Genomic DNA, 9,165 nt, shown 5'->3' with positions numbered 1-9,165 from the left:
TGCTAAATTAGGGACGGCTAGCGCAGATAGCCCTCGTGTAGCTTTGCACGAAATTAAAAAAAAAAGAAAAGCAAAACAAAAACAAACTTCTTGGGTAAAACTAGAACGCCTTTAAATGTGTAATTATTTGAAATAATCTAGGTCGAGGAAAAAAATAGCTGTGCAAATAAAAATAATTAATTGACTCTAGTCTCTTATTGACACCATCTGAGTTGGATAATAATTTGGATTCTGTGAAGATCTATGATATGTCGAATCTCTTTACGATGGTAGACTGGATGTGATAAAGAAATTTTAGTACTCAAAATTGTTTGTTTGTTTGTAATTAAGCACAAAGCTACAGAATGGACTATCTGTGCTCTGCCCACCACGGGTATCGAAACCCGGATATAAAAATACAGATAAAAAGTAATTTACTGAATATTTTAATAACAAATTTTAAAGTATTAACAAAAAATGTTCTTTTACCTCTCATCTCTTGACGATTCATTAGAATACAGTTAGCGATCTTCAGTTAAGTTGCATATATTTTTTCACTAATAAATATGTTAGTATTGAAAAATACAGTGTTGGAATGAATGTTTTTGGTAAAAAAAATTCAAATCGTAATCCTTTCTATTCTTAAAGTAGAGAAAACCTAATGAAACACTGTACAACATTCGCCCCCCCAGTGGCGCAGCGGTATGTTTGCGGACTTACAACGCTAGAAACCGCGTTTCAATACCCGTAGTGGGCAGAGCACAGATAGCCCATTGCGTAGCTTTGTGCTTAACTTCAAACAAACAAATAAAATGTACAATATTCAAATGATCTTGGAATCAGTTTGTTATACCAAGGGTTCATGAAAAATATTATGCTTTTGTCGTTTACTTTGATGTTCGATTATTAGTTCAAATTTTGTAAAGGTATTAAAGATTACCAAACAATGTTAAAATACTGGAATATGATAAATATTTGTCGTCAAAATTGACCTTGTGAGATATTTACTTTAAGTTAGATACTTGCACAATAATTTTTTATTAAAAGTAATGATTGTGATATATGTCATTTACTCATTATTATTTTTATTGTCTGGAGTAACTTAACAGGATTCGACGTGACTTCCAAGGACATCTAAAGCAGCTTTAAAAAGGTTTGGTGTTCAGAGATCGGGTAGATCACTCTTCTTTTTCACAAGAAATATATCGACCAGTTTATCACGCTAAAGATAGTGTAGCATAAAGGACTGTAGGTCGTGGTCTGTATTAATGGTACTGCTCCACAGGACTTAGAGGTCTGTACATTCACTATTGTTCATCCTTATTCACACTCTACTTCCATCAACGCCATTTTCCTAAATAAAAAGATGAGACTGGATGTTATTCCAGATTTTTTCAAAACAAATATACGCTTGCTATCTAGCTGCAGGGTGAAGTACTGCTCATGTGTGTAAAAAAAACATTACTTTACACGTTGTTGGTCCACTGAATGCGCCCTTGGCACCAGCGCAAACGAGTTGTTATGTGCTTTGCTATGAGTAGGATGCGTCTCATCATCAGGCATCTGGCAGTCTGTTTTAACTATACATTGCCACGCTGTAGCAGCCAACATACGATCCAGTCTTGGAGCAGATACCTTAATATTTAGGCGAATCAGAATCAACAGATAGTGGTCGTCTGCTTGAGTTATGGATGACATTGACATGTTGGTCTGTTTTGTTCAGGTGTCCAAGCAAGTGTGAAGACAGATAGTCATTCTGAAACACTTGTAGTCAGTTTGTAACAGCTGGGCATGGCATGGTCAGGTGGTTAAAAGTAGGGACGGTTAGCGCAGATAACTCTTATGTAGCTTTGCGCGAAATCCGTAACAAACAAACAAATAATAGTTTACTTTCTGAACTTTAATACGAATATTTCTTGTCAGTTGATTTGCATAAACTATTTACAGATTTCTGCTATAAATGAACTTAAAATATGATAAGTAATCACACACACACATAAAATTGTTAAGTTTGTATAAAAAATGGAGGATGGCGATTACAGAAATGTGTGCACTTGTCTAAACATATTCTAATGACCATGGACCAAAACAAATCGCAACAGCTTCCTCTGATTGGCTAGCTTGAGGTCTAGCCGTCATGGTTTATGAAAAATTTGGAACACTTGAAACCCTGTAAATCACTTCAAAGAACTAAACTTTCTTGTTATTTGCACTATTTAATCTTTCTGATTACCGACTTTCTTTCTTTGGTGGAGTAGATGTTCAGAATTGACAGGCTAGAGAATGAGTTTTTATGACTAGTAACCAGTGTTTTTAATTGCAATATTGAAGATATTGTTTTATTCTTATGTGTGACTCATATGTTATTAGGGACCCTTCCAGGATATCCAGAAGAAATTTGGTGCATCAATAGTTTATATATATACATATATTTTTTAAATCCAATGGAGAGATTTGGACCCCAACGATAATTTTATGGTCATAGTCCTGTTTTGATCACCAGTTATAATAAAAGTTTAGACCTTCATAAACCTGGTGCTCCTGTATATATTGTGATATTGTAAAAGTTTATTCAAGTATAAAAGATAAATCACAAAGAACTTTATAAATACAAATAACCATTAAAGCATATAATGCATCAATATTAAAGGTTCAAAGAGTAAAATCTATTATAAATATGTGCGTAATAGACAATACGTTATTTTTAGTTAAGAAAAGTAAATAATGAAATGTAATAATATGAATAATACCGCATAGAATAATAAAAAATTAACTCTGAGCTATTTTGGTTCAATTGTAATTTAATAATTTCGATTTTTTGTGCACAAACAACTTTAATTTATTACCAAATGCCTACTGAAAAATTCTCCAGCTTTACATCTGTTTCTGGAGAGAGTTGAATATTATAAAAAATATACAACTAACAAATGTTACCATGTATTGTTTGTTTGTTTTGTTTCCTGTTAAGCACAAAGTTACACAATGGACTATCTGTGCTGTACCCACCACAGGTATCTAAATTCAGTTTTTAGCGTTATAAGCGGGCATACTTACCGCCTATCTACTTGAGGGCATAACCATGTATATACAATGACAAAATAAAAACATTGTATTTTGATTTTTAGTTTAGACAGCATTGAAAAACTCCACTAGGAAAAATGTGCCATTAAACCGTAAACAACGTGGCTCTTTAAATACTCTTCTAATTATTTTAAGACTTAAAAAACAGGTTTCAACATTGAAAAATATTTCATCATTAAAAATTATTTGATATTGGTGGGTGGATGAGTATCATTGTTTAATAAAGCAAGTAAAACAAAACATTGCCAGAATTAAAAAGTATTTTTTTCTTTTTTCTGTCTTTCTTTCATAAATGTAGTTAATAGAACATATATTTCATTCTTTTTCAATCCACACCAGGTCTTGTATTTCAATATTTTTATGTTCTATACAAAAAATAAAAAAGGGGCAGGTGAGTGTTGGAATTTTGGAACAATATTCGGTAGTTGTTAATGATGTCAATTGTGAATGGTCCTTGAAAATGATCTTAACGTTATCTTGCTTATTGCAGTGAAATGATTTTACTAACTAAAACAACAACAAATTTATTGAATTCAAAAGTCAAGGGATCAAACAGCAATAACAAACATTATTCAACACTTTATAAAAACTTCTAAGCTGAGCTTGCCTGAGCTTACCGCTACATCAAGCGCGAGCTCTGCCGAATTTTCTAAACGGAAGAGCAAGAAGAAGAAGGACCAACCGGGCAGCGAGAAGTTTTCAATTCTTCCTAAACTTCCGACTAAAGCCTGTGAAAATCTGTTGAGTACTATTAAGTCTCAATTGCCTCTTGCAGAAAACACTGACGGGGACTTCAGGCTTCCCAAAGAGTAGGAGAGACGGAAGAATCGCCGTGAATGACAAAGAAAAGTCGTAATTGGTACGGGTGAGGATTTTTGTACTCTCACTGCACAACCAGATCCCGACAGGGATTTATTCGTCACTGATGTTTCTAACGAAGCGAAAGTTGAGGAAATATGTGCTTTTGTAGAATATAATGATTGTTACGTAATAGATTTACAGAAAGTTTCACCAGACGACTGGCGTTATCAAGCTTTTTGTCTCACTGTTTCCAAAAAGGATTTCGATACACTGAATCAACCAATTTGGCCTGGGCGTATACAAGTCAGACGATACTACCCGCCTGTCAAACCAAAGCGTGACAAAGACTCTGTAACTGCTAGTGGTTTGTCATGTCCCGTCTGATTGTGTTATTGTTAATAATGTCTCTCACTTTTGCCTCATATAACTGTAATGGCCTTGGGACCGGAAAGACTGACTATATTCGTGAGCTGACTCGTAACCACGACTTCGTCTTTCTTCCAGAACACTGGCAGTTAGCTAGTCGACTGTCAGTATTTACGGAAAGCATCACTGGGATTACCTCGCATGGTATATCACCCATCGATGACTCTCGTTTGCTCGTAGGGAGGCCACATCGCGGATGTGCCATCTTGTGGCGATCTTCTCTGCGACTTGTCATTACACCAATTGAGTGTTTGTGGAGTAACAGTGTTGTTACCCTCGGGTGAACTGTTATTTGTCGCACTGAATGTTTATATGCCTACCGATTCCGCTGGTAACCTGGATGAATATATTTCTGCATTACGAGATATCTCCTGTATATGCCATATAAATGGATATGACAGGATTGTCCTAGGTGGTGACTTTAACACGGGCTTCAGCCGACGTAACTCACCTCACACGTTAGCGTTGGAAAGGTTCCTACAGGACGAGGAGTTATGTCTGACCAGATCATACACTGGTGAACATGCATCTGATTACACGTTTGAGAATGTGTTTGGTGATAGGTCAAATATTGATAAATTCTTTGTCACTAATAACATGTTGGACTGTCAGCCTAAAGGTGTAATATGTCATGACGTGGATAATTTTTCGGATCATAGTGTCATTTCCCTTTCTGTGGTTGACTCATCCTCAATAGAACGACTTGTACCTGCACACGTCACTACACCGCATCTGAGATTACAATGGGATGAGGCTAAGCCTGAGTCAATTGAAGCCTATTATAGCGGACTGAGGAAACGTTTAGATAATGTCCAGATACCTAGCGAGGTAATTCATTGTAATCAGGTTAACTGTTAACTGTTAGCCTGTATAGACTCTAGTTTGAAATTTATACCACGTGCTCGCAGTAACAAACCTTCTATGGCTGGCTGGAACCCGTGCGCGAAAATGCGCTCTTCTGGCATTTCATCTGGAACGAAATGGGAAGACCAAGAGTTGGGCTAATTGCTCAGATGCGGAGGAGTACTCGTGCAGAGTATCGTCGTGCGGTAAAACGTGTCAAATCCATAGCAGATCAGCTATCGTCTCAGAAGATGGCTGATGCACTCGTGAACTGTCAGAACCGCGATTTGTGGAAGGAGGTGAAGAAGTACAACAAAACTTCTAAACCTGTTCATTCTACCTTTGATGGCGCTACAGGCGAAAGAGAAATCGCCAATGTATTTGCTCGTAAGTATGAGCGTCTGTATAACTGTGTCTCATACGAAGAGGAGGATATGGCCACCTTGGTACGGGAACTGGATGAGCAAATTCGTCATCACTGCTGAAGTGACCAGTGTTATCACGGCCACTGCGTTACGACTGACCTAACTGATAACGTCGTGTCCCGCCTTAACGCCGGTAAGAGAGACGGTGACGGATTATCTTCTACCGACCATATCAAACATGGAGGACTGGTATTACGTACACATCTAGCCATTTTGTTTACGTCATAGTTACGTCCCTGGTGATATGTTGGTATCGACCATCATACCTATTCCAAAAAAGTACAAGGAAAATTGCTTAGCGACTCGGGTAATGATAGGACCATTGCCTTAAGAATGCTGAGCCACTGGTTGCAACCAATCTGCAATTTGGTTTTAAGCAGAAACCTTCGACTACGCAGTGTACTTTTGCTGTACAAGAAGTAATTCAGTATAACTTAATTAATGACACGTCCGTGTTTTGCATGTTTTTGGATGCGAGTCAGGCTTTTGACCATTTCCAGTATATTAAACTGTTTAATTAAACGATTACTTGAGAAAGGTTTATTTCCTTTAACATGTAGAGTACTGTTACTTATGCACACAGAACAGGCAGTGTGGCTTCTCTGGGGAGAGATTCTCTCAAGTTCGATATCTGTGTCCAAAGGTGTCAAGCTAGGCGGAATTCTATCGCCTCTGCTTTCTTCGATCTATGCTGATATGTTACTTACTGAGCTACGTAACTGTGGTCAGGGTTGCTACATTGGCAGAACAGTTGCAGGAGTGTTCGCTTACGCCGATGACATTATCCTTTTAGCTCCATCGAGAACTGGGTTATTGAACATGTTGGAAATTGCCGAACAAATAGGCAAGGACCTTAACATTAAGTTCAATCCAGCGAAATGCCAGTTTCTGAAATTCATGTATCCTACTTCAGTTAGTAATGATAATGTAGAACAGCTTATATTGTTCTGTGACATGATGGTTCCATTAAGTGAATCGGCTGTACACCTTGGTCGTTACATTGGCATTAATTACCGAGTAAATTCCATTCAGAAAAGCGTGAATGAATTGTACCAGAGATGTAATTCGTTACTATCTAACTGCTGAAATCCTGACAAACATTTATGATACTCTTCTTTGCTTCACTAAAAACCTGGTATCTCCAAAGGATTAGATGTATTCGTAATAAGCTTACATGTCACACATCAACACAGAGTACGAACAGTTCTTTTCTTCTTAAGTTTTTTGAGTAGTTGTCAAGTTGATTTTCAAACATTCTAAAGGCCATGATGGATATTGGTAGGTAGTTCTTATCCATGTCCGATGATGGATCTAGGAAATACGCCCAATGTTTCTTGCATTTGTTTGAGGATAAGCGCATGGATAAACAGGTGTCTATAATTAATATAACATACACTAGTTGTGGTTCTTTTATCTTTTTCTTGTATTGAATGTTTTAAAGCCTGTCTTATCCACATAAAGACTACAAGTATGTACTTGAAGATGATAACAAACTAATAATTATTAAATTAAAATTAGACAAAACCTGATTCAAGCATTTCGCCAACCAAACAACACAACGTACCAACAATGTAGTTTTAGTTTTTAGAAAGTATTAGAATACTTAGCAAAGATGTAATTATTTCAATGCGTAGAACTAAACCAGAAGATGTTTATACAGAAGATAAAAGGAAGAGAGAAAGGTCCCAGAATTATATCAAAATCTTAAAAAAGGGGGCTCAATGGGAATTCAACTCCGAACTTTTGACTGGTGTTTCATTTTAGTGTTGTTCAACCGCACGAAAACCAACCAAAACAAAACAACAATTAAAAAAAACCACAACATTGGGTATTTATGTAAGGAGTTAAGGTTTCTAATTATAAAGTTTGGTATAAGTTCAGGGAGATATTAAAGTTTCCAGTTATAAAGCTGTAGCATATGGGGCCATTCAAGTAACTGAAATGAAGAAAGAACAAACAGACAAAGGACAGGAAGTGACACAATATGTTCGGGAATAATGAAAGCTATTATAGGCCTTACGAAAGGTTTGGTGGAAAGGTATACTAAGTACACAACATTTCTGGCCTTGTCAACATAAATGTTATTTTTTTCCACTGTGGGTCAGCGATAAAATTCAAATTCTAAATTAACAGTGCAAAATAATCTTTGTAGTAAAAATATAATATTAAAAGATTAAAAAATAATAAAGCTAAAATTATTAAATATTTTAAGCAATATGTTAATGCTAGTAGCAATAAACAGAGAATAGAGTATACTTTTCTCACAGAATACATAAAAACTAATAACACAGGCTTGCTATGGTTTTATTGTCTTGAGATTTTTACATGTTCTACAGTAATTCCTGTACACTGAATCCAAAAATAATATCCATTTTTCTCCATCACGTACAGATTTTTCACAAAACGCCAAAACGCAATACATAAAAGAAAAACCACAACACGTAGTTTTGAGACTAAAAGACGTAGATTTCACACAAAAAATCAGGATGAATGTATATTCGTTTGACATCAATGTTCTTCCATTTTCTTCGGTTTTCTTTTATATTTTTATTAACAAAAGTAATAATAAAAAAAATGTTCATTGTGGTAAACGAAATAATAATTTGATCTAAGTAAGAGTTTTTTTTCTTTCCGATTTATAAAAAATCCTTACGGGATAGAAAAAAAAGAATATTATTTTCGAAATCTACGTCGCTGAATTACGGAAAATCCGTTATTAAAAGCAAAACAACTGTTATGAAATTTAAATTCGCAGGCCAGTGTTATTAATCTTGAATACTCTACAATAGAAAGCATTATGATCTCGATCATTGCGTGTGTTCAAGTATCACAACAGGTAGTTATGTATACACTAATTACTAGAGAACCCTAGTTTTATTTCGTAAAGAAATAAGTGACGAATTGAGAAGCTAATATCAGATTGGCAACAGAAATCATATATATTACAAAAGTATTACATAAAGTTAAAATAGAAACATATTACTATAACAAATGAATAGTAAATTAACATAAACTTGTTGAGAATTAAAAACAAAACTGAGCTTAATATTTAATTGTATAAATTAAATTAAACTTGGATATACACTGAGTGGTCACAAATAAATAGACACCTCATTTTTCGTCATTTAACTGATTTATGCTTACTAATTTGTGTTCACAGAGCATTATATAAATGAAAATGGTCCGCACACTAATTATCTTATGCTACAACATACCTAGAACTCAAGGTTCTCTCGAATTGTCAGATTTGTTAGAGGAAGGATAGTTGGTCAAGCAGGTGGTGGAATAAGTCAGCGGCAAATTTCGCAGAATTTGGGAATGTCGCTTTCGACAGTCAACAGAATCATCGTGCAGTTCAGGAAACACGGCAAGGAAACAACTGAGCAGCGTCCGGGTCGTCCTGGTCCATCGGAGTGGACAGAAAGGGCTGTCAAGAGGAGCAACGAAATGGATCCTAGATTAACGACTGCAGAAGTGGCCAAAGTTGGTGGGATGTGCTCAAAATCTGTTCAAAGGATTCTCCACAGATTGGTTATCGTTGCAGAGCCACTAGACGGAAGCCCTTATTAAGACCTGTCAACATAGTCAGACGAAAAAAGTGGGCAAGTGG

At 35.9% G+C, this 9,165-nt stretch overlaps 1 protein-coding gene across 1 annotated transcript; it reads left to right on the top strand.

Moving 5' to 3' along the window:
- The first annotated feature begins 6,128 nt into the window (after positions 1 to 6,128).
- On the top strand, positions 6,129 to 6,641 carry LOC106459806. Its single transcript, XM_013919468.1, has one exon. The coding sequence runs from the start codon at positions 6,129 to 6,131 to the stop codon at positions 6,639 to 6,641; it is 513 nt and encodes a 170-aa protein (XP_013774922.1).
- Positions 6,642 to 9,165: the final 2,524 nt, after the last annotated feature.

The sequence above is a fragment of the Limulus polyphemus genome, unplaced genomic scaffold (genome assembly GCF_000517525.1).
Source record: "Limulus polyphemus unplaced genomic scaffold, Limulus_polyphemus-2.1.2 Scaffold663, whole genome shotgun sequence".
NCBI lineage: Eukaryota > Metazoa > Arthropoda > Merostomata > Xiphosura > Limulidae > Limulus > Limulus polyphemus.
This window is presented reverse-complemented; position numbering and strand designations above follow the sequence as displayed.